At 39.2% G+C, this 27,087-nt stretch overlaps 1 protein-coding gene across 1 annotated transcript; it reads right to left on the bottom strand.

Moving 5' to 3' along the window:
- LOC138027982 (uncharacterized) lies at positions 1 to 25,769 on the bottom strand. The gene is made up of 10 exons (XM_068875614.1): positions 25,689 to 25,769; positions 25,144 to 25,345; positions 16,332 to 16,464; positions 14,574 to 14,676; positions 13,111 to 13,179; positions 12,340 to 12,444; positions 5,998 to 6,044; positions 1,242 to 1,276; positions 904 to 1,021; positions 1 to 339 (listed from the first exon to the last, which is right to left on the bottom strand). Exons 2-10 carry the CDS (start codon positions 25,292 to 25,294, stop codon positions 189 to 191), a joined length of 912 nt encoding a protein of 303 aa, XP_068731715.1. The 5' UTR covers positions 25,295 to 25,345; positions 25,689 to 25,769; the 3' UTR covers positions 1 to 188.
- Positions 25,770 to 27,087: the final 1,318 nt, after the last annotated feature.

The following is a 27,087-nucleotide window of genomic DNA, read 5'->3' on the forward strand; positions in this document are numbered from 1 at the left end:
TTTTGATATTGAGTACTGATTTATTGGAGGCCATAGATTAAAATGTGAAGAGCTTATGCTGACAAGGCAAATTTCTAATTTCTAAACAAAGATTTTGTATTGCTCATTGCCTACTTTTTTCCTATTGCTACCAGGTAATTTTATGCAGACCTTTACATGTAGTTAGATTGCATAACCTTGTCCGTTATTCAGTCAATCTGTTCCACAGAAAGGATGCCTTGAGGAGTGTACGGATATGGCTTTTTTCCAAAAGGGTTTTTGTGTATGACAACACCCATTTTATCCAAGAGTTCATTGATCTTTTTTAAGGCTGAGGGATGCACATGAATGCAGCCAAGGCTGTTGAAAAAAATGTGTCTCAGAATCAGTTCTTTTCTCCACCTTAAATAATGATATTATGACATGTCATGGTTACCCCATAATAAGTTCTCAGGATTGAAACCAATTTATGTGTGACTATCTTGCACCTGTTTTTGCGCGACTTATGTCCAGTAATGTACGCAACATCGAAAATGGCAAATTTAACTAAAATTTGCTGATTTCTACACTTTCTCGTTTGCAATTGATTTGCCACAACATGTACTTCTTTTTTCCCCAACGTTTAGGGAAACTCAGTCAAATTTATCATAAATTCGTTCTTGCATGTAATTTCTGGACTTATCTCTTTCCCACACATAACACCAGCTGCATGTATACCTAGTATTTTCTTGCCTCAACTCATTGTCTCCTCTTTGTGACTTTAGGTAAGGTTTTGGTTCAAAAGACTCTCACAAACCACTTTCTCAGCAGTAATCATGTTAAACTTGAACAATTGTAATCATTGCATCAACTGAGCTCTAAATTGTGAACAAGGCTGCTTATACATGTGTACCCTGTGTTGTGCAGTAAACTACAGCCATCTACCTGTTTGGCATAGGTTTTGATGCATTCCAGTTGTCCCATTCTCCAGTGTGAAGCAGAATACCACTTCGGTAGTCACTCAGGAAAGTGTCATTTTTATTTCGCCCAATGGCAGCATTTCCTAAAAGGTTTCAAGTATATTTCAAGACAGTAATACTGAAAAACTGAGCAATAACAGAACCCAAGGCTCATGGCAAGTATAACAAGATACACACAATTGAGAAATCCTGGCTGCCCAACAAACTATAAATCAGGTTTGGAAATTTCGTATTAATACATGTAGTAATGTTCTGATTTTAAATTATCTTTGCTTTTCTGTTGTAACTTAATTTGATTCAAACCTTCTTGTCCCTTGACTGCCCGTAAGACAGGATATCTGAATTTAAAAAAAAGTCAACTTTTTAAGAAAAATTTTGGTAATTGACTTTGTTAATTTTGTGGCTCAAATCCCCACCACTTTGCACCCCTACCCCCAGAAGTTTGCATTGTTGCCATATTTTTATTGCCTGTACTTTGCCGTTTGACATTTCAGGGACTGACTCTTGTAATAAAAATACTGATAACAACAATAATAATAATAATAATAATAATAATAATAATAATAATAATAATAATAATAATAATAATAATAATAATGGGCACTGGGATAGAAAAGGCTGGTGCCAACAACCCAAAAGCCACCCATGTTAGGGTTACAACAACCTCATTTGATGAGAGAATGTCAAATACTGAATTTCACACTAATGACGTCAACGGCACTGAAACTTGTAGTGAAGGTGTCGCATCCGGCAGGTGTCCTGTGGATTAGCAGCGCAGGCCCGGTCGTCATCCTTCTACTGCTGAACAACGACAGAAGAGATTAGGATGGTCAAAGGAGCATAACAAACGGTTGTTTGAATGTTACATCAGAAGTGAACCAGAGAGACTGGGGTTCAGAAAAAGATTGCTATACCTGTGGAAAGCCCGTAACATCAACAACGAACTAACAGAGGTCACCGAGCAGAGATTGGCTGATCAAATAAGCCAGATTAAGAACAAGAAGTGGCTAGAGACTGTGGAGCAAGAGGAAATAGCCATACGAGTAAGACATGAACATCAGGATATTGAAACTACAGAGCTCCATGCCACAGAATGAAAATCAGAAGACTGAAACTACGGAGCTTCTTACCACAGATACACCAGACCATACAACAACATCTGATACCCAAGACGAACACCAACTTGAAGAGGAACCAAGAGTTTTCACTGCTGAAGAATCAGCCCAGAACTGGAAGCCCTTTGCGACAGGGTCCTAGAAATTATACAACTAGAACAGAGAATAGGATTACCATCACTGAAGTCATGCGAACGAACGAAGCTGAAAGCAGAAGTGGGAAAAAACAATAAAGCCGTCAAAAGGATTCAGAGACACAACATCACTGAACTGAATTCTTTAATGTATGCAGCTGCATAAGTTACTACAGAAGGAATGGGAATGACAAAAGGGAGGAAAGGGAGAAGAACTGAAGAGAAGGATTGAGGAAGTCCGAAGAGGAAACATGAGACTGAAACAAAGAGAGAGGGAAAGGTTGAACAGAAAATATCATCTTGAGGAAAGGGGCACTTTGTATTTCGCAGGCATGTTGAAACAAGGCTGGTGGAGTTAATATCAAAAGATACGTCGAGAGATGTCTACAGTTAAAAAAGAACCACCTGTTTATAACCAATCAGAAGCTGTTATACAAAAAACTATATGTAAATAAACGAGGATAAACGGTGTTACCTTATCATACTGAAGCAACCTCCTTCTGGAGCAAGATCCGGTCGGAGGAAGTCGGTCACAATGAGAGAGCATCTTGGCTAGAGGATGTAGAGGTGGAGTTCAGTACAACAGTGGGGCAAGAAGATACCAGCATCACTGTAGAGGATATTAGAAATGGAGTGAGCAAGATGGCAAACTGGAAGGCAGCCGGCCCCGATCTTGTTCAGGGGTTCTGCTTTGAGAAACTGACAGGATTGCACTCTAGATTGCAAGAATGCTTGCAAGACTGTATATGTCAAGGGAATGTACCAGAGTGGATGGTCAGGGGAAGAAGAGTTTTGATACAAAAGGACACAGCGAAGGGTGCCCAGGCCAGCAACTACCGCCCTATTGCCTGCCTACCCATGATGTGGAAGCTCTTGAGACGGGTTATGGGAGAGAGGTTATACCACTACTTGAAAATGAATGGACTGCTAAAAGATGAACAGAAGGGGTGCAGGAAGGGATCCCGAGGAACTAAAGTTGGAGGCAAGGCAATCCTGAAGAACTGCCGGAGAAGGTTGACAAACTTGTCAATGGCTTGGATAGACTACAAGAAGGCATATGATGTGGTGCCGCATTCATGGATCCTGAAATGCCTGGAGATGGTTGGGGCTGCCAAGAATCATGATCTCTATAATCAGCAACAGCATGGTGAACTGGAAGAAAGTATTGACATCAGGAGGAATGGCTCTCTGGCAGGTGGACATTAGGAGAGGAATTTTTCAGGGTGACTGCTTGTCACCAACACTGTTTATAGTGATCATGTTACCCTTCACCCTAGTACTACGAAAAATGAGAGCTGGATACAAACTGGCAGAGGACATGAAGCCCATTAACCACCTACTATTCATGGATGATCTGAAGCTGTACAGAGCTAGCAAAGATCAACTAGACTCACTTTTTCAAGTAGTAAGGAGCTTCTCGCAAGACATTAAGATGTCGTTTGGGCTAGACAAGTGTGCTGTCCTGGAAATGAGAAGGGGAAGACAAGTTGGCAGTAGCGGAATAGAACTACCCAACGACCAGCATATCGGGGAAATAGAGGAGGAAGGCTACAAATACCTTGGCATGTTACAGTTGGTCCAGACTCTCAACACCAAGATGAAAGGTAAGACAAAAAGATCTTTTAGATCTTATAACCGCGCTTTGAAAATGTATCTGTTTTTCTTACCACTATAGTCCCAACGTAGTACACCTTCGAAAGCAGTCCTTGTTGATTCACTGACGACTATAGACACAAAATCACCTGATCAATCTGTAGCACAACAACTGACAACAACGACTGCACATGAACATATTGAACCATCACTTATAGCCGAGGTGAAATCTCTGATTGCACCATCAGTCATAGCCATTGTAAAATCTCAGATGACATAATGGTCTTAATTAATCTGGAACTTTCTTCGGGATATGTATGGGTATGAATGATACGATAATAACACTTTTAACAACTTACAGCTTTCTTTCTTAAAAGTCACGATTAAATTTAATTGGCTTTTTCCATGAGTAAAGGGCTAGCAAAGTAGTCACATGAGTCACCTATCTCAAGAATTACCTTAGCCACGGCTATTTTTAGTATGGTGGTTATTTTCCTATCCATGTAAGTTGCTACGTCGACACATTCCAGGGATGAGGTAATGGCTTTTTATGTATTCAATACTCGCTTCGAATTAAGCGCTTCAATAACACAAAAAGGAAATATATTTTGTTCTAAATAAAGAGTGGAATATTCGTAAAATTTTAAGTACATTAACGTTTTAACAGCTTTTGGCGAATAAACATAAGTGGCGTGACTTAAAGTCCCACTGACTATTTGGCCGAGTGGAAGTTTGGATCAGCTCACCGACAAAACGTAAAAAATTAATAAACAACGTGCAGAGCAAGAACCGCGCTCGGCCCATGGCCGCGCGGTTAATAACATCGGAGTATATCAGAAGAGTCAAGAAGTTGTGTAGATCAAAACTCAATGGAGGAAATTTGATCGATGGCATCAATACCTGGGCTGTAGGTGTAGTACGCTACAGTGCGGGGATTGTGGACTGGACAATGGAGGAGGTAGCCAACGTGGATAGAAGAACTAGGAAGATCTTGCCAATGAATGGCTGTCTGCACACCAGGAGTAATGTTGCGAGGCTGTACCTGTCGAGAAAGGAAGGGGGAAGAGGACTGATCGGCATCGAGGAGTGTGTAAGAAGGGAGAGCAAATCCCTTCATGGCTACCTAAGAGAGAGCACAGAGTGGATGCTTCAAGCTGCGTTGAAGGAGAAAGTGATTGTTGAAGAAGAGAGTCTGCAGGACAATGAGAGAAGGAGGAAAGACGAGAAAGTTAAAAACTGGACAGAGAAAGCCCTACATGGTGCGTTTGTCCAACAAATATCAGATGAAGCTGGAGAGGAGTCTTGGAGATGGTTCAGGAATGGATTCTTAAAAAAGGAGACAGAAGGTACTCGATCAAGTACAGCATAGATAAGACCTCAGAGACAACACTGTGTAGATTGTGTGGAGATGACACTGAAACAGTACGACACATTGTCAGTGGATGCAAGAAGCTTGCCCAGAGAGAGTATAGGAGGGTACACTGAGAGATGTGCAGGAAGTATGGCATAGAGTGTAATGACAAGTGGTATGACCATCAACCCTTGCCAACTACAGAAAATGGAAAAGTGAGGATTACCTGAGACATGACTATCTTCACATACAAAGTGCTGAAACATAATCGGCCAGATATTACTCTAGTGCATAAAGACACACAGAAATGGACACTTATTGACATAGCTGTGCCAGCGGACGAGAACTAAAGAGGAGAAGGTTGAAAAGTACCAGGAACTCGCATCGGCCATCCTTGGAAGTGCTCACCTGTTGCGGAAAGTGTTGTCTCTAAGTTACGCGTAGTTGCTGAGACACAATAAACATTACCCAGTAGAACACCCAACGACTGGAGAGAAACGAGTAATAAAAATATATAAATAAATAATAATAATAATCATCATCATCATCATCATCATCATCATCATCATTATCATCATTATAATAAAGTAACCCAAAACCCTCAATTTGGCAAACCCTAGGCCTAAAAACCACGTTTAGACCTAGGGTTACCCAAATTGAGGATTGTGAGTTACTTTCCAAAAGGTCAAATAATGACCTGCAACAAGTGACCCGTGTTTTAGACCCGCCGGTTTGGTTGCCCGGCTTTTGAAACTGGGACACCTAAACTTTTTTAATTTCAAGCACTGTCATCATCATCAGAATCACATTTAATAACCCATGCTCATTTGTTGAAATGCTAATAAAAGTATTCAAAAAGGACTTACGGCCCATATAACTTTGGAATTGGCTCTTTACTGTTGCGGTCAAATGTCTAAAATTCAACCATGCAGAAAGAAAAAATCTCAGAAGTGGTCTGCCAATAACATCGAGGCCCCCTCTCATTGTTCCCCAAAACCCCTTCATGTCTATCTATACTGGAGGGTGTAAACTGCAGGTTGCAGGTTAGGGTTGAAAGTCACTGTTTCACCATAGCTGAAACAACCCAAAACTTTACTATTACTTACATTAGGCCTAAAAAAGTAATGTTTAAGCCTAAGGTTAGTATTTTGTCAAGGTTTGGGTTGTTGCAGTTGTAGTAAACGAATGACCTGCAACCTGCAGTTTACACCCTCCACACTTAAACGGACCGTGGTGGGCAAAACCCTGTCCCCCAGTCCATGAGGCCCTGACAGGGTGGGGGGGGGGGGGGGTCCCGTGTCGCTTGTCTGAATTTTAAAATCACACGTGACGGGGTTTAATCGGCTCATTCTCGGTCTTAACGTCTCTGTCGGAATTTTGCTGGGAAAAGATGTCTTTTGTCGGAATTTCATTTTATGTGCTGTCGCTACTTTTTGGGCTATGTCACTTGTCGGAATTTACCCTGTCAGGGCCTCGTCCATGGACTACCCAAATGGACTACGCTGAAAATACTATTTCGATTGAGTACTGTAATGGTCTATAGGTAAGCGGTATCTCAAATAGTGCTTACTTAAGCCTAAACACCCATTTTAACTGGTGCTGATCAACAGTATTTAAGTCTAAGCACCCATTTCAAAAAGGTTGTTGTGTTATGTTGCCAATTACTTCACATATAGGTGAAGTGAAACCTGTTAGGGTTAGGGTTTAATTCCCGGATTTAGTTGCATGTGGCCATGCATGCGGAGGAAAGTAAACAAAGCATGAGCAATGTAAGTATATAATTAATTCAGTTCTTTCAATAGCACTCATTCAAAGTGGTATTTTTAAGAGTTAGTCCATTATAGGGTAGTCCATGGACCTGACATCAGTGTTTTGTCCACCACCCTCTTATACTCTTCATGGTTAAGTGCTTTTTGGGAGTTAAAATTGAGTCACAGTGTTACAACCTTAAAAGCCCTGTATACACTATACAGGGCTTGAAATTGAAGAAAAAGTCCAGTCGCAACGTCGCAAATTTTAATCCCAAAATAGTCGCAAAATCGTCGCACTGCATTGTGTTGTCAGCAGTGAAGCAAAACAAAATATGAGCCCACGATACTTGCATTTAAACAGACCGCTGAAAATGGCGAATAATATCGAAGGAATGGAGATGTGCACGTAACATCGCTGCGAAACCAGGGGCACCCAACGTCAATTGGTGTTGGCATATACATTGATCAAAGATTCAAATATACAGTTATTGAAAAAACCTCTAATGAAGCTTATCAGGCTCTCTGGGTTGAGTTGCATTTGCCAAAAAAATCAAATATGATTTGTGGTGTAGTCTATAGACAGCACAATTCACCAGAACATTTTCAAGAATATTTTGATGAAACAATTGAAAAACTTAGCGCCTCTGGGAAGAAAATTATCTTCATGGGTGATACTAATTTAAACCTTCTCCGTTTTCATTCCTGTAAATATGCTCAAAACTTTATTCTCTCCCTGCAAAGCTTTAACTTAATGCCAACAATCGATAAACCAACAAGAGTGTATAATTAACAATTATTCCATGAGCGCACGTTGGATATGAGATGGTAAATAGCCAACGAGGCGCGTAGCGCCCGAGTTGGCTATAACCAGTCTCATATCCAACAAGCGCGAATGGAATAATTGTTTTATTAAATTCCTTTAAACTCCAAAAGTTTAGAAAGTACGAAATGCGAGCGAAAAATGCGAGCAAATCCAAGCGAAATAAAAAAAACTGGACGAGAACCGATGCGATGTCCTGTAACACCTTATGGGCAGACAGACGCGGGCTCGTCACAAAAACATTTCTTACCTTTTCGCGTACGTCTAAACGTGGGAATTTAACCCAGCTGTCCAGAAAAACTGTTTTTTTGCTTTCTTCAGAGAGAAGTTTCGCTTTGCGGCGAAGAAACTTTTAGCTTGGCAACTCTTAGATCAATCATTTACCATATAAGGTCAAACCAAGGTATATGAGCTGATAACCGAGATTGAGTGAACCAATCAGAGCACGAGAATTGCATTATCCCAGGTTGAGAATTTAATAATAATTCTTATTCACTTATTGACAATATCTTTATAAGTAATCTTGAAGATTATAAAACCAGTGGCAACATAATTTCCGATCTAACCGATCACTTCTCACAATTTTGTTTTCTTCACTCGGATAAAACTATTTTCAAGCATGATTGTCACAAAAATTTAGCACGGGATTATTCAAGCTATTCTGAAACAGAATTCCTACACGACCTTTCCCAACTTGACTTGATCCAAGCAGTCTCAAAAAACACTGATGTGAATAAATCTTTCTCTGAATTTTATAATAAATTAAATGATCTTCTCAACAAGCACGCACCGTTAAAGCCAGTCTCAAAGCGCATGATTAAGCGAATATCAAAACCTTGGATAACTAAGGGAATTAGAAAATCAATTAAAATCAAAAATCAACTCTTTACTTCGGGTGACACTGATGCCTACAAGACCTATCGTAATAAAGTTTTGATGCTCACACGAATAAGCAAAAAAATGTATTTTCACAAATATTTTGAAGACAATTTGAAAAATACTAAAAAAGTATGGGAGGGCATCAATAGTCTTTTAGGTCGTAAGAGTAAAGCTCACAAAGTTATAACCTCTTTAAAATGTCCACAAACCAAGCAAGTATCTTATAATACCTCCGAGTTTCCTGATATAATGAATAAGTTTTTCTCCTCAGTTGGACACAACTTGGCGTCTAAAATGCCATATCCAATTAAACAATTTTCTGAATATCTCCCTCAGGTAAATTCCCCTGGTTCTTTCTTTTTCAACCCCGTCTCTTCTTCTGAAATTGAACTGGAAATAGTGACTATTCCTCAAAATAAAGCACATGGACTGTATTCCTTTCCCACTCATATTTTAAGATCAGCTAAACACATTATTAGCCAACCTTTGTCTGTACTACTGAATAAATCACTCGAATACGGAATTTATCCAACTAAGTTGAAGCTTGCTACAGTAATTCCGATTTACAAAATCGATGATCCAGCTGAGCCTTCTAAGAATAGGCCTAAATCACTTCTCACTCTATTCAACCGTATCTTTGAAAAAATTATGTATTATCGCCTTAAATCATTCCTCGAGAAAAAGAATATATTCAATGATTCACAATATGGTTTCCGTGAAAAGCGTTCCACTGAGCATGCTATCCTAGATATAATTAATCAAATTGAAAATAACATGGACAATAAGATGTATTCATGCGGCATATTTATTGATTTAAAGAAAGCTTTTGACACGGTAGATCATTTAATATTATTGCAAAAATTGGACCATTACGGTGTACGCGGGGTAACAAATAATTGGTTTGCCTCTTACCTGCTTGGGCGGCAACAAACAACTCAAATTGGAGCCAAAAACATATCAAAAAAGGAAGTAATATTATCAGGAGTCCCGCAGGGATCGGTGCTAGGACCGTTGCTTTTCCTCGTCTACATAAATGACATATCTAACAGTTCTGATCAGCTTAAATTTTATTTATTTGCAGACGATACTAACCTCTTGTATGCTGATAAAAACCTTAGGGAGCTAGAGATTAAGGTTAATACAGAACTTAGTAAGATCTATGACTGGTTAGTTGCTAATAAGTTATCATTGAATATAAAAAAATCTAACTTTGTTATATTTCGACCAAGACAAAAGATCTTGAACTATCAAGTAAACTTAAAGGTGTTTGACCATCACACTAATAGCTATATCTCTTTGGAGCGTAAGAAGTTCATCAAATACTTAGGCGTGCTCATCGATGAAAATCTTTCATGGAGCTCCCACCTTGCTCACGTTGCATCAAAAATAAGTAAATCAATTGGTATCATCTCTAGGATAAGGCATTTTGTACCACTGAGTACTTTACACCATATCTACAAGTCACTCATTCAACCATACTTAATGTATGGTATAGTAGCGTGGTGTAATACTGCAAAAGTTCATAGAACTAAACTTTTGACCCTTCAAAAACGAGCTCTTCGCCTAATGTATTTTGCTGATTACAAATCTCATGCAATACCTTTCTTCATTTCTTCTCGTCTTCTTCCTTTAGATATGCTCTATTTCAAATCTGTGGCTGTGATTATGCATGATGTATCAAACAAATTGACACCTCCTAATATATTTAACCTATTCACCCATCAAGCTGATATTCATCCTTACGAGACGAGATCATCGCAAAGAGGAGATTATTTTCTTAAACGTTCGAGAATAGATATTCAAAAAAGATCTTTCTCAAGAATTGGCGTTAAAATTTGGAATAGCATATCTCGTGAAGTCCGCCAGATGTCAAAATCTAACTTCAAAAATAATGTTGATGATATCCTCTTACAAAGACTGCTAAAATATGATGATTACATTGATGTTTCGATAATATTGGCAAATTTTGACTCCTTAGTTTAGTATGTCAGGTAGTTAAAAATTTATTTATTCAATTTAAGCTACTTTTTTCATGTTTATTTATGTTATACTGTACAAGTTTTAAGCTGTTCTCCACTGCACTAACTGTATTCTAAAACTAATTTATTTTATTTTATTTATTTATTTATTTTCATGTGAATGTGTAGTTATGTATTTGTAACCATTTTATCTGGAATATTTATTGTAAGCAATGCTCGCCTCGACTAGCTATTGATAAATGCGATCATTGCATAGTTTTGTGATATTTTATGCAAGATACATAATAAAACCTACAAAACCTACAAACCTACAATTTTCGGAAAATATCTGTTCGACAGACGATTTGAGATCTAGAATTTTCGAAACATTTGTTGTAAAATTCCTTGCTTGTCTCCCTTTCCTAGGATTTTCGAACATCTAAAACATGGTATAATTGCCCATTTTTAACGGATTTTTACCCTGAAAAGGTCACCTAGAATTTTCGGGAGCCTTTTTTCTGGTTGAAATTTTCTGTTAACGTTGTTTTTGGACTATGCAAGGAATTCATAGTTAAGGAATTTGCGGTAGCCTCGTACACGCCTAACAGGAAACTTAAATAGTAGATAAACCTCAACTTTAATTAAGCAGTTTAGTTTTTACCCGATATCTGAATTGGACATGTTTCATGTGATTTACTGCTTACCTGTTACACTGTTTTATGGTTTATATCTCAACCAAGGAAAATTAAGAAAACTCGCCATAGAAGTAAGTTTATGATCGCTGTTATAATATTACCAATCATTTCAGTTTTGTTAGTTTTATACGGATTTCATAAGTTTTGGATATTGACGAACAGTAGCCGCATGGTATAATGATTGTTAAAAGTCTTTATCAGTTATTCCCGCTTCGCTCGTTTCATATGTTTTATTACCAATTGATTTAGTTAATTAGAATATATTGTACATTTTAATTTCAGGTCGAATAAAAAACATTATCAATTATACGGCGACTTTCAGATTGAAAGAAAATTTAATTCTAGCAAAAGTTTCAGAAAAGTGGCAACTGCTAACCCTTTTGTTTTGAAAGAGCGAAGGTGAAAACAAGTCGCAAATTTGTTACTTCTCCAGATATTTTAGTCGCAAAGAGAAAAAATTCAGTCGCGGATGCGACTGTATTGGTCGCAATTTCAAGCCCTGCTATAGTGGGTAAACAATCTGTAGATATGCGGACTAGTTTGCCTTTATGTTCAAGTATAAGATGTAATTAATTTTAAGTATGTGCACTTGCGCATAAAATTAACCTGAGACCTTGAAGTCATACTTGCTATAATTATAATTACTGTAAAGAACACAGTGGCATTGCATTTGGAATATTTCAAAAAATTTAAATTTAATGAACCCTTTCTTACTGAAATGGCTGAAAATTTTGAAAAATGTCCGATTTTTTGGGCAAACTTCGGAATTCTCAAAAAAATAGAAAATACAAGTCGTATAATAGCCTAATTAGTATGGATCGAAAGCGTAAGTATCATAGATTTGTACTATGGAAAAAACCGCTGGAAAGAAGACTTATTAGACGAGAAAAAACAGTTTTTCCAAAAGTATCGAAAATGCCCATTTTTTGCCAAATAGCAAAGGGGGTACCAAGGGAAAACTTTAAAAAATGACCGATTTTTTGGGGCAAACTTCCGTAGTAGTAGTGGTAGTAGTAGTAGTAGTAGTAGTAGTAGTAGTAGTAGTAGTAGTAGTAGTAGTAGTAGTAGTAGTAGTAATACTATTTAATTATTTTATGGAACATACAATTAGTCCTGTTGGAGTATTGCCATTTCTTGTCAGCTGATTGATTGCTTTGCCGGTCAAATTGTTAATGCTGCCATGACAACGTGCTACAAATGTGTACATTTCCTGTGAAGAAAAAACAAGACAAGTAAATGAGTTTTAATACTCATTGTTGGTACGGCCATTGACAGTAAGGATATCATGTTACAGACGTGTGCAAAGGCCTGTTTAAAAAAGATAATGTAAAGCGTGCCTATATACAAAAAAAAAGGAAAGGAACTTTATTTAGGAGCACTAATTGGGGACACTGTAAACTGAAACCAACAAACTCAAGATACAAGGACAAGAAATACAAGTTTTCTCCCAGTCCTGAATTAACCCATGTACAACTGTCCATAATCAGTAATTTACAAATTTTCTTATTCTATTGATCAGAAATATATTCCAAGGGGTACAAAAGCTGACAAGTGACATCACCCTAACTGGTGACACACACTGGTACTTTCATTTGCAAAAAGTGACCTGAATAAGCTGCAAAACTTTAACAGCAATTTACAGTGTGATAATGGCAAAATCGCAGAATAGTAGAGCCAAATGAAGGGTGCTATTCTCCTATTTAGCCATAGACATACTCTAGCTCCAATTGTACGATTGGAGAATGGCCTGACCCTGGGATTAGGCCTCCGTTTGAGGGCTTTCATTCATTCCTCCAGTTACCTGTCCTGTAACTTCATTCATCCTAAAGTGAGATTTCGAGATTCATTTCTATTAAAGACAATCGACTGACCTTACCACATTATTAGAGTCATAGAGGGTACCATATGTTTCTATTGTGCGGTCTTTATAAACAGGAATATGGACCTGCAAGAAAGTAAAAAGAAAATATAATATTAATAAAATGTAATAAGGATTTATTTCATCATTATTACCAATCCAACCCTTGAATGTCCTTACCTGTGAGTGGTAAATTTACTTAAAAACGCAAATTGATTATTATTCTTGTGACAAAAGCTCTCCAACTAGTTAGAAATAGCTTGAGTTGCTGGGAATTGCGCCGTTTAACCTTACTAGGTAAAATTGCTTAAAAACCTTATTGCCTCTCAATTTGTTTACATTTTGTTACCTCTGCCAACAAACCACAGCGCTATAGAAGAGATAAATAGTATGTTCTTCAACTTTTTATGGGATGATAAAGGTGACAAAATAAAGCGCGATATTATGATTAGCGACAACGGGGGGCTACGAATGATTGACATCAAACTATTCAGCAAAACTCTCAAGTCAAGTTGGATGGCAAAATGTTTGGACTCAGAAAACCATGGAAAATGGAAACTTTTGTTTGATCTGGAAAGTACAATTTTCTGGTGAGGAAATTTTTCGAGGCAACCTTAGTAAAGAAGATTTATCAAAGCACTTGAAAATATCGGATACCTTTATTTCAGAAATACTTCGAATCTGGACCGACATTAAAAATTCACTCCACTGAACAGCTCAGCTGAAAGCGCAGAATTTATGGCAAAACTCTCTTATACGAGTCGGAAACAAACCCGTACACTATAGATCATGGTCTTCAAAAGGAGTTAGAAACGTGGGTCATCTGATGAAAGACACGACGAATTTTCTATCTTTCCTGGACTTTACAGAACGTTTTGATATCAAAACAAACTTTCTCACTTTCCAAGGGGTGATAGTAGCGATTAAAGCCCTATGGAAAAGCAACGAAGAAAATCTACAAATTTTACCACCAACTACAAATCTTTCACTGATACTTTTTTAAGACAAGACAACCAAACAGATTGGTATATAGAATTCTCGTTGGCAAAAGCAGAAAAAACCGGACTGCAGATTCAAACACAGTGTACCGATCATCTTTTCTGTGCACAAAGATCTCAAAACTAATCGTCTTTCAATTTAAGCTACTACACAGGAGATTATCGACCAATTCACTTGGCGGCAGTCGACTGTTAATCGCTGTAACGTAAGATGACAACTCAACAATGGGGAACCCAAAGTATTATACACCCTTTCACTCTTTAACCCTAAAAATGGTTTCTTTAGAGATTCCACTGTAGATCTGTCCAATGCCAGATGATTTTACTCAGCAAATGAGAAACCCTGAGGGGTGAAGAGGTCAAAAGACAAACATAATGGCAATCTTTACATGGTTTTAATTCACCCAAGGCCAGACAATTATCAGCACATTTTGCTTATACCGTTACAGCAAAAATTCATAACTTGTGTGTTTGCAAAAATACCTTAAATTTATATCCAAAAGGTACAGTGCCTTTATCTTTATAACCGTCACTCATCAGCTGATCCAGAACAAGGGAGGCTGTCGTAGCATCAAACACTCCAGTACTAAATTCATTAAACAAAATGTGAGAGAGCAAAATGATTATTTCAAAGAGGGGGATAGTTCCTCCCATTCACCATACTCCGCTCTCCTGCCTCCCATGCATTTGTCTTTCAAATCTTACTCAAGGCCTCAACAGTACATTAGAGATCTAAGATCTGGAGAAAAATAATCCCACCTAAGGCTGCAATCGGCGTCAAAATTGTTGAGGCACTCTTATCCTTTAGAGTCGATTTCAAGAAGCTCGGTGCGAAAATGGCCTCCTCCCCCGCACCCCCGGGACAATGTTGTGTTTTTCTTCTGTTTTCTACGAGCCTTGTCAACAGCGGTACAACATTGATTAGGATGGGGGAGGGAGGGGTATCCCGGAAAAATACTTTTTGGACAAGTTTACTTTGCAAACAATGAATGTGTCGTTGCCAGCGTGCTCTGTTGGCAACTGTCTCAACTAATTTTGTCGCCGATTATGGCCTAATGTTAGAAGATTAGCAGTGAGGAGATGTGGAGTGAAGATTTCCAGTAATGACAGGTCACTTTTCACCCGTCACTCATTACAAAACCTTACTAATGCTCAATTTAGGCCTCATTAGGCCTAAAAACGATGTTTAGGCCTAAGGTTAACCAATTTGAAGGCTTGGGGGTTAGAGCAAAACAATGACCTGTAACAAGTGACTCGTGGAATGTAACCCGTGTTTTAAACCTGCCATTCCAGTAAAGCATGAAAAATAAAAACCACTCTCCCCAAGGTATGGGACAGGATTGAAATATCCAGACCCTTAGGACGCGTTCGATTGACCCTATTCCGGAATAAGAATACGTGGAGTGATGATTAAAACGGGATGTTTTGTGCGTTTCGAAGCAGCAAGGGTGATAAAAATTTGTTTAAAATAGTATTTTAGCAGATGTTTGACAATTTTAATGTGAATCTCTGTAAAAACGAAGAATTTTAACGTTGTATTCCATATATTCCTATTCTGGAATACGGTCAATCGAACGCACCCTTGATCTTTGAGTTGTCCTAAAATAATGTGATTCTCCCCTGTTACGAATAAATACACCATTCATAAAGCTTGTGTTCAACAAAGCTAAAAGAATCAACATTATAAGAATTAAAATATCATATCTACCGTAATTCTTGAAGGGAGGTATAACCAAAGATTTTGCTCATGTTATCATGAAGAAGTGGAAACATGGTGGAGTGGTGGTCAGTGTGCCAGACTCCCAGTGTCGTAGGTCGGAAACAGAGTTTTGCCAACATGTTGTTTCCTTGGACAAGAAACTTGCTACACACTCTCTCTCCCCACCCATGCGCATTTAATGGTAACCGTCAAAATGCTACTGGCCAGGGCTAACTGTGTGATGGACAAGCATCTTGTTCAGGAGTCGGAGGAGGAGCAATACTCTTCATGCTACTAGCTTGAAACCGGAATAAGCTCCAGTTGTGTGAACCTGGGCAGGTTGTGTATGACTTAATGTCATCAAAAAGTGTGCAAGAGCTTTGTAGAATGCCTCTTCAAGTCCTCTTATAAGTTCTCCACATTTAAAGGATTAGCGTGACTTACAATTGACAGCCCTTAATTTTTTCTCCCATCTTGATTATATTTTTCTTACCTCACACACCCAAGCACAGTCATGGCTTGTTCACAATAACATTACTTACTCCTTTAAAAAATTGCCTAGTTGGTAACTTGACACAGCCTCACTGGTTTTCTTGTCATAAAAGCCTGTTCTTTCCAGAGATGTTACAAATTTTGACCGCACCAACAGATTTTGCAGAATCACAACATCATTTCCTGTAAATAGAAGCGCTTCAACAATCACAACAGGCATTCTTGGACCTATTACTAGCATTTTGCCAAAACAAACTTCCATGTGAAGCAAACATTCCCAACCCAAAAAAGAGTTACAAAGGGATCTTTCTGCATTTTGGCTACTGGAAAATCACTTAAAACTGCTTTTTAGGGAGGGAATGCTTGCTAATTAAGAAGGCTTGAAAAATATCTGTCGTTAATATTTAACAAATAAATGCCATGTTGCCATGCATCTCTGTGCAGTAATGGATCACAGATGATGTCAAAATGCGGTAAGAACAAAAGAGTGGCACACAAGGCCTGATTGGTTGAGTATTCAATGAGACTTTGTAATATGTCCCCATTGTTAGCTATTGTTGTTTGGTTCCTGTTTTTGTGCTACGTAATGTTGTTAGAATAAAGTCCTGAAGAGGTAGTATCTAGAGAATTCTTTTAACACACAACATATCTGTTTCCTTATAATGACGAAAAATCAAATGCCAATGGTAACATTTCACAAGGCTTTGTTCCATTCTTACAGGTATTATGATTTTGGAATATCCAGAAGTCATCCAAAAAAAAAAAAAAACCACCCTTTCATTCTGATTATAAACAATAACATGGTGGGGTTTTGTGATATCCAGGACCACGTAAAATCAGCAGATGCCCACTGTCTTATTCATTGTTTTCGGCAAATAAAGCGTAAATAATTATTGTACTTTCATATACAAATTTAATGCATATTTATTCCTTTTGAAACAAAGTAATAAACTGCAGGGCTCGTTGCCAATAAAGGGATATGAAGATCTATGACGAAGCTAATGAAAACGCCTCTAAATAAATGCAAGATCTTAAATTATTTCGGGATTGCTCCACTTTATTCCCCTACAGACTAGCCGTAAACGGATCCTTCAACCAAATGTGTTAGGCTTTTTCAAGAGAAAATGAGGGGACAGAGAGGGAGGCTCAGGGCGTTGGCCGGGATATGTCATGTTCACGAAAGTTATTTTTAGACCAGCAGCAGTCTTTGTTCTAGCGGAAGTCTGTCTTCCAAGACGTCCGCATGCAGTCTTGCCTCGCTCACAGGTTTTTAGTGAAAAGAGAAAATGTGCAGGCATATTTTGGGCCCGCGAGTGCACATTTTCGTATTAGGCACCATCTTAGATTTGGCAACTGTGGAGGATTGGGGTGAGGAAATATTTGCCGAGGGAGTAGGTGTTAAGTGGTAAAATGGGCAAGGGGGGAGGGGGAGGGGAAGTGCCCCACCCCCCACCCGCCACTGCACCAACCCTCTCCCGGTCAAGCATCTATTTACAATCCAAGATGGCGGCATCGAAAGCCTTATTTATCTCGCGTTCCGCTCCAAAATAACGTCTGCGCTGCAGGCTACACGTGGAAGACTGGTGAATATTTATTTTCTTTCGCTCGTCTAAAAATAACTTTCGTGGACATGACATATCCCAAGGGCTGGACCGAGAGCCTCCCTCTCTGTCCCCTTATTTTCTCTTGGTTTTTTGCAAATGTAGTTCAGAATTGCGAGTACGTGAAAAAATATCTTAATTATACGCTTGAGGACCTGCAATTTTTGCTTTCCTCAATAATCTTCATTTCCTACTAGCTACATGTTAGCTTAACTATCGAAGTTTTACTTCTGCCTCAAGCATATTAAGGTCTCGGTAAAGGTAAATTTGGGCGTCTCGCTTCATTTTTTGGTTTTTGCAAATCTTGTGAATCTCTAGGCTGTGAAGTAAAATTTCCCGCAAAAAATTTAGAAGATTTAGTTTTAAAACCGCTAAAATCGCTTTTCTTTGTTTCCCGCCATAATCTGCGCGCAAAAAATGATTGACATACACGTCGATCACAAATGAAAGGATTGGCTGTCAATTGACAGCCTTCACGCGCGATCTGCTACCTTAGAACGTGCCCGAATGCTGATTGGCTCAGCATTATATATGGCTTTCAAGTAGGGGGCGGAGTTTTGGGCGGAGTTATTCAGCAGACCCGTGAACTGCACGCGAAATCTTCATGCCGGATTTTCTGGGGGTTTATTTTGACGCTAAAATTACAACTTCTTGGACCTCCTGTAACCGACGGGTTTCAAGATATCGCTTTCAAATTCTCCGTTCTATGAGACGATTTTACTACCCCAAATACCGTGTGAGGAATTTTTCGTTTGTCTTCGGAGACTGATTTTATGACACTTTTCCTGCCCAAATTAAGTATGAGATGAGAGTTTCGACTTTGGTGCGTGATATTTTCTTCAAAAATTCCTCACACGGTGTTGGAGTGCATTCACCTACAGCTTGCGTAGCAGGCGGTTTAGTGTTTCAAATTGTCCAATGAGAGTGCAAATTGTCCAATGAGAGTGCAGAATGTAATATGATCGCCATCAAGCTATAACGGCCGTAGCCACACATCTAGCTGAGCGCATGGGAAGATATAGAAAGCGGAACATTATTTGGAATTTATCCGCCAAAAATGGCTGTGTGGTCCCGGAATAGAGTTGATGTGATAGGAAATTTATCTGGCCTTAAGGCTGTGGTGTTTTTATGGCGATTCGGACCGTTGCTTTGAGATGCGAGAGAAATTCGTGGGACGAGGTCGCCGCGGACACAGTTCGCCTTCCGATTGCACAGAAAAGACGAGGACAACTGTACGTAGAGGTAAGGGAAGTTTGTTTCTACATTTACAGCTTACGTTAGCATTTATAAGCTCAAACTGAATTTTCCCATACAAAGTCTATAAATCGTATACTGAGCTTGGGCTGTCCACGATTTCGACAACGAAAAGTGTTCGAGAAGCTGGAGAGTGGGGATTGTGTCGTTTTCTACCGCCTGAGTTCGGAAACTTCACTGATTTTCCAGCTGACGCCAAGGTAAAAAATAACGGCTTTCAAATCCATTTCCGTATTGGAATTTCTCCTCAGACTTCGGTGATGTAAGAGCAAGTAAAATTCCTCAAGATCAATTGAAATCACTGCTGAGTTTATTGGTGGCAAAACGAGGGGCCCGATGAGGTCGACTGAGAGCTGAAGTGGCCAAAGATTTTGTTGATGATTCACCGGTTGAATTCAAACTCACATTGACCATTTAACCACAAACTCAAGCTCACATCGTATAAACTCTTGTTCTTAGAACATCGTAGCTTCATTAGGAAAATAACACAAACAGCGGTGATAAACATTGTATTCCAACGCATTTTTATAAAACTTGACGTTTCGTATGCCCGTCAACACACATTTTCAAAAGTGACCGTTACAATTTTAAAAAACTATATATATATCGTAAACAATGGGGGTCCAGGTTCCAGACCCCTATTGTTTACGATATATATATAGTTTTTTAAAAATTGTAACGGTCACTTTTGAAAATGCGTGTTGACTAGCATACGAAACGTCAAGTTTTATAAAAAAGCGTTGGAATACAATGTTTATCACCGCTGTTTGTGTTATTTTCCTAATCAAGCTCATATCATCTGGAAACTTTGCACCGACGTTTCAAGCATTGTTATGTAATTACTGTTTTGTTAAAATCAGTCTTTTGGGATGTCTAATGCTATTTCCCCGCAATTCTTAACTTCGCATTAATTATATTTGAATTTACGTCACAGACACAACCAATCGCTCACGCGTCCAACCTCGTTCCCAGGGTCTCTCTTCTCTCCCTCCCTTGGTCGTTGGAAGAGAGACCCTGGTTGCGGCTGGTCACGTTACCATCAATCCATCCAAAACCGCAGGGTGGGTGTGTACTCAAGTACATTTGGTCGAGAGGACGATAAAATACCATCCGGGGGAAGGTGAAGTTGAACAATTGTTGGTTTCAGAATGGCGCTCGAAAAATAAAATAAGTTGTTCATCCCAGAGCTATATTTACCACATTTATTTTCTCGTGGATCTGTAAAATACATATTGTCTGGTAGCTAATATATGAACAACGAAGAGTTGATAGACAAATCAGTTTACTGTCCATTGATCATCGCTGCTGCCCGCGGGGAACCTCATACAAAAAGGATATGAGGTACTAAGATTCTGCTTTGTGAGCGGGACTTGAATTTTTTTATCCCTAAGAGGAAGCAATTCTAAAACAACAACAACTACTGAGTCAAGCGACATACCGCTCTCTCCCTGCCTTAGTAAATTTGTCACTGTGACAATCAAAAACCCTTCCAGCAGATTCTTTTACCACCCAGATTCTGGGTGGTCACGTGACCAGCCGCAACTAGGGTCTCTCTTCCAACGACCAAGGAAGGAAGAGAAGAGAGACCCTGGGAACGAGCCTTGTCACGCGTCCTGCCTTCTCTTCTCGAGGAGAATACCCGAACTCAAGTGAGCGGCGGATATCGAACTACTCTGCGAGCAGAGTCTCTTTCGATCTTCCTAGATAAGTCGGAAAGAGGAAAGTAGACTCTGCCATCCGGCTCGACTTTCTTTGATTTGCTGCCAGCGGGTCTAATAGGTCGCAGGTCGCGGGTTGCAGGCCATTGTTTCACCAATACAGAAAGTATCCTAAACATTCATAAAAGCTAACCTTAGGCCTAAAAACTTTTGTTTAGGCCTAAGGTTGGCTTTTAAGAATGTTTAGGATACTTTCTGTATTGGTGAAACAATGACCTGCAACTCGCGACCCTCGACCTGCAAATTAGACCCGTCGATTTGCCGCTCATCCAAAGAAATGGTGAGTTAGTCCAGTTTCGACTCGTCAAACCTGTTTTTTTTCAATTTGTGCGCATAATTAATCGCCACGCGTCATCAATATTTTTCAAATTTACAACAGCGTGACAATTTTTAACTGTCTAAATTCCAATGAGTATTTCCTCCGTATGTCGGTTACAGAAACTAGTTTGCCAGAATTGAGAAACCTATTAATTTTTTCAGGAAAAACTGAAATGGCAATTCAAAAACTTGAACTATCTTGACTTTCGAAGGAAATGATTCCCTGATTGTCGTGTGTTTGCCAGAGTTGTTCGAAAATATCCCTGCTGTTTGTTTTGTTTGTGGTTCAGTGCGGTTACTAGTCACGCCTAACTGACTCCCGAATACGTTTGAATTTTTAACGCATTTTTAACGCTCAACACGAAATGTCGAGCCGGCTGGCAGAGTCTACTTTCCTCTTCCCGACTTATCTAGGAAGATCGAAAGAGACTCTGCTCACAGAGTAATATCGAACCTACGTTGAGTTGCCGGTCCCCAGGGCCCTTCGTTTTCCACCTATATTTGCAAAGACTTCTGGGATCGCCACGGGGCAAACAAACCAGTCAATTCCGAGTTAAAATTAGGACACGTTCAATAGGAGGTATTTGTGGAATTTCAAGAAATATAAAAAATAAATCGTTCGAGTTTAAGAAGTAGTCATAGTTGGTGGCGATCACCGTGCAGTGAGTGTATGGATGACCGTCGATATTCAGAGCGACAGATCAAAACTAGTACTGTCTTGAGGTTTTACTCTTATCGAAACAACAAAGAAATGGCAGCTTGGGAGAAACAGCTTCAAAGAAAAAACTTCAAGGCCAACAAGAGTACCGTAAAGTTTACTCTAATCATTTTGCCGGTCGATACCGATGTGATGCTAGCGACAAGTCCATTTTGTATACGAAACGTTATCCAAACGAAGGCAATAATGTGAAGGCTAGAGAAAACATCGACACGAAAGGAAAACGAAAGCAATATTCATTGTCGCATCCATACACTGCATACCCACGACTACTTCTTAAACTCGAACGATTTAGATTTCTAGCGGAGTCCACTGGTTTATTTGTAGGGCATGTAGTTCCCGGTGTTGTGGTCTGTCTTCTGTGATGGTTGGGAGGGTAAATGCTCGGAGACAAGAGATTATAAAGGTAAGAGAAGTAATCCCTCATACTGGCCCTATTCCCATCGTAATCCCTCTGAAGTTATTTTTAGGTCGCCTGCGCACCGGTGGCTCAGTTGGTTGAGCACCGGGCTGCCACGCGGGAGATCGTGAGTTCAACTCCGGCCGGACCAGCACTCAGGGTCTTTAAATAACTGAGGAGAAAGTGCTGCCTTTGTAATTACATCTGCAAATGGTTAGACTCTCTAGTCTTCTCGGATAAGGACGATAAGCCGGAGGTCCCGTCTCACAACCCTTCAATGTTCATAATCCTGTGGGACGTAAAAGAACCCGCACACTTGTCGCAAAGAGTAGGGCATGTAGTGCCCGGTGTTGTGGTCTGTCTTCTATGGTGTATCATGATTGGGGGGGTAAATGCTCGGAGAAATTAGCTACACCAAGCTACTCTAAAAATCCGAGGGTAAATAAAGATATATGATATGATGAATATGATCCGGTATTCCCACGAGGGTTAACTGATAGCCAATCACATGTCCCCATTTTTACCAATGTTGACAGCTGAGCGAATTGCCACGCAATGATTCGCGTCGTTCGCGATTTACCATCAAACGAAAATGGCGGAGGATGTCGAGACAAAAGCGTATATACATTTTGTGGACGAAAGTGACTTGTTGACTACCGAGTTAAGCGATTACAACGACTTATGTTTTGAAACCTGTATCTTGGAAGGAACGAGTTATGTAACCGACAGGATTTTGAACAGAATGGCAAATGGAAGACTATAGTCGATAAGTACGATCTCTCTGACTTTAATAAACGCATTCTCGGTTTCCTTTGCGGGATTAAAATATGATGACCTAATTCTTATATGGTGATAAAGTAGACAGATAGAGCTCTACAACAGTACCAAACATGAAAGGAAAACTTGAATCAAGCGTCCGATAAAAATTTTTGAACCCGTGTAATCGGGTTCAAGTGAATTTGCAAAGCACGTATGTTAAATATAGCTGTCTCCTTAAAAAAAAGATTTAACACGGTTTCGTATATGGCACAACCTTGATGTGGTATCATTGAAAACTAGACAATTAAGCGATTTCAGTTATTGATGTTTGAAGCCTGTATCTTGAAAGGATCGAGTTTTATAAGCGACAGAATTTTGTAAACATTGGCAATTCGCATACTACAGTCAACAAGTAATATATCGCTGACTTGGTTAACGCGTTCTTGATTTTCTTCGCGGGATTAAAATATGACGACTTAATTCTTAGATATTCATAAATTAGACAGATGTCAGACATGAAAAGAAAACTTGAACAGACAGTGCGATAAAAATATTAATGTATGAACAAGTGGTATCGGATGGAAGTCAATTTGCAAAGCACGCATGTTAAATATACCTGCATCTTTCAAAATTATTAAACTTGGTTTCGTACATTGGACAGTGTTGAAATTGGTGTCACTGTAAACAACACTGTTAAGCGATTTGAGTGATATATCTTTGCATCTTTTATCTTGAAAGTAACGAGTTTTATAGGCGACAGAATTTTGTACACAATGAAATATCGCGGACTACAGTCACCAAGTAACATTCCTGACTTGGTCAACGCGTTCTGGATTTTCTTAGCGGACTTAAACTATGGTGACTTAATTCTATGATATTCATAAATTAGACAGCTAACGCTTTCAAACAGTACCACACATGACAGGAAAATTTCAATTGACCGCACGATAAAATTTTTAAAACCGTAGGATCGGATTGAAGTCAATTTGCAACGCACGCGTAAAATATAGCTCCCTCTTACAAAATTATTTAACACGGTTTCCTACATTAGACAATCGTAAAATTGGTATCAGAGTGAATTATACAGTTAACCGATTTCCATGATATATGATTGCAAACTGTATCTTGACAGGGACGAGTTTTGTAAGCGACAGAATTTTGTAGACGATGAGAAAGTGCGCACTAAAATGGACAAGTAACGCAATGCAACGAAGGTAAACATATCTGCATCTGTCAAAATTATTTAACACGGTTTGATAGATTGGAAATTCTTCAAATTGGTATTATTGTAAACTAGACAGTTAAGCAATTCCAAGGATGTATGTTTGAAACCTGTATCTTGCAGACAATGAATTTTATCAGGCCATGAAACTCAATTTTGAAAACGGAGAGTGGCATCATACAGAATTTGCTGCACTTTCTCTCCTCCACGAAACTTCCACGTAACGCGCGCGGTAACATTATCCGCGGGAAAATTGAGATCATCTAAAAATAACCCAAGAGGGATTACGATGGGAATAGGGCCAGTATGAGGGATTACTTCTCTTACCTTTATAATCTCTTGTCGGAGATCAGTAGCTACACCAAGCTACTCTAAAAATCCCAGGGTAAATAAAGAAAAATGATATAAGACCCCAGATGTCTCTGCAAATGTAGAGGAAAGCAAAGGGGCGTGGGGACAGGAACTCACTTATTATGAAAAACGCAGTAATATGATATATAGTTTGACCCTGCACAAGAAAATCTCGGCGTGACAATTTCATTTTTCCGCGGACACCTCATTTTCCTTACAGAGACCTTAAACCACATGATTTCCGGGAACTACTGCGGAGCTAAACCGGAAAGACGAGTCGGAATCATGTAAAAGTAATTTAATTTAGGGAATAAAAATTATTGTAGAATAGAATGACGTCTTCAAGCTCAAACTAGATTAAATTTCTTCCACTATATAAGTCTTATGTAAGCTTTTACACTTTTTTTTTAAGTTCTACGAATCGAGACTTTTCAAGACGTGCAAGACCAAAATTGCAGAACATAACAAGGAATCAGCTACCAATTTCAACCCAAAATAAACAGAAGCTTATGAGTGCCTACCTTCCATTAGTGGATCCTTCAGATAAAGAACTTTTACAAATGGTGCAGGCATTTTTTCTTCGTGAGCCATTGCTACAGCGCAAATGCAAGGAAGTACAAACGACAGCAAAGAAACCGCTCTACGATCCATCATGGTGTTCTCCACTACCATTTAGCTGTTACAGGAAATACGGTCCTCTGGATCGATTGAGCGTTTTGTTTTCTGAAACGGTGCTGTAACGTCAATATCGATTTCCGAGCTAAGACAATCTGTTTAATCATGTTTCATCAAGTGTAAACAAATTAAAAGGTCCTTGACCTCGACAGCGCGCCAAGATAATAAAAAAAACACCATTCTGTGTTTTTACAGGAGTAACGTAAGCTTAAAACCCTGACAACGAACGAAGACCCAACTCCCACAATAAAATCGATGTTGAAACTGCCACTTTCGGTTTGACAAGAACATCAGCAAACATGACCTGTCTGACCTTCAATGACCTGCAATGTGAGCTTCAGTGGCTACGGGAGAACATGATATAAACTTACCCGAAACAACCAACACTTACCCACAGTGAGTATTTAAAATGATCGCAACTTCTCCCAGTTTTGTAGGTTGCATACAAAGGTCTGTGTTGTCGCTTTGCGTAACTATGGTGTGACGTGTGACCTTGTAGAATTTATTAATAATTCAACAGGGTCCACTTTCGCACGAACTTGATCCGAACAAAGAAACTACTTTTAATAGGGTACAACCGAGAAGTCCTTCGGAAAAAATATGATGCAATCTAAGCAATTTTCGTCCCTAAATGTGGAATTCTGTACCAACGTGTATTAAAACCCGAAACCACCAAAACGGAACCACCGGAACTGCCGAAAAACCGATAGGAAACCGGCGAAACAATCGAAACAGCCACAGTGACAATGCAGATCACGAGATTTCTGAATTATTTCACTCTTGGTGCAGTTCCACTGTAAGTAATATTATGGCTTTAGTCGTTTTGTTCAAAGTCGTTCCATTCAAGCAAACAGTGGCTTCTATAAAAGACTTCTTGCAAATGAACTATCTCCTCGGAATGCAAAAGCATTTCAATTTACCTAAATCATAGTTAGCCTAAATGGTAGAAATGCTGCCGAGGGGAAGGGGAGGTGTTGAATTATAGTCTAATTATGCTTGCAATTTAAAGACGGTTCGTGCTTGGAACCGAAGGGAGATTTTGATCGGTCTGTAGCTCCTCCTGGAGCCTTCTCTGGTTCTCTTTATAACAAGTTTCTATAAGCACTACATAACCTCCACCCACTTGTAACGGCTCTGTGGTAGCAGCCAACTCGAAAGCTTGGCTCCTTTGGCTGCTACACACTTTCTTCTTTGTTATGTTTAATTCAATGTATAGCTAGATCTGTTTTTATTTCTTTTTTACTCTTATTGTTTTTGTATTGTCGTTGAATAAAATCAAAATCGTAGGGTGTTTTCAGTTGTTATCTAAAGGCGGTTCCGTGACGTCTTTCGCTTCGAAAATACCTTGCGTGACACCATGATATAAAGCTATTTGGTTGAAAAAATGTCAATCCCTGTGAATCTCAGCAGTTTGAGCCTTTCAAGGACATTAGGAGATGTGTTCATACACATGTATATGTCTACTATAACAATTCAAGATATTGTCCTTTTCCATTGAAGATCATTGAACGATTTCGAATTTTTTGGTTGCGTGACAGTGAAATTTGTAACAAGATCATACCGCACATCCCGCGCATCTTAATTCCTCCATTCGCGCATAACCAAAAATCCTTACGCCTTTGTTTTTAGTGTGACCACAATCCCTTGCGTTTCGAAGAAAGTGTGTTCTTCTCCCAATTTCGAGAGCTGCCTCGTTCGTGCGCTTCAGGGTCACTCACTGCGACAGCAATAATTTACAAATGCGTTAACATTCTTTCATCATAACTTTGTCCCCTCGTATTTTTGTTTGT

The sequence above is a fragment of the Montipora capricornis genome, chromosome 12 (assembly GCF_036669925.1).
Source record: "Montipora capricornis isolate CH-2021 chromosome 12, ASM3666992v2, whole genome shotgun sequence".
NCBI lineage: Eukaryota > Metazoa > Cnidaria > Anthozoa > Scleractinia > Acroporidae > Montipora > Montipora capricornis.

Coding starts and splice junctions, on each gene's coding strand:
- LOC138027982 (XM_068875614.1), bottom strand. CDS start 25,294: ATGGTAGTGGAGAACACCATGATGGATCGTAGAGCGGTTTCTTTGCTG. Junction 1,022..1,241: donor GGCAGTCAAGGGACAAGAAG/GTTTGAATCAAA, acceptor GAAACCTTTTAG/GAAATGCTGCCATTGGGCGA. Junction 340..903: donor TCAAAACCTATGCCAAACAG/GTAGATGGCTGT, acceptor TTTTTTCAACAG/CCTTGGCTGCATTCATGTGC.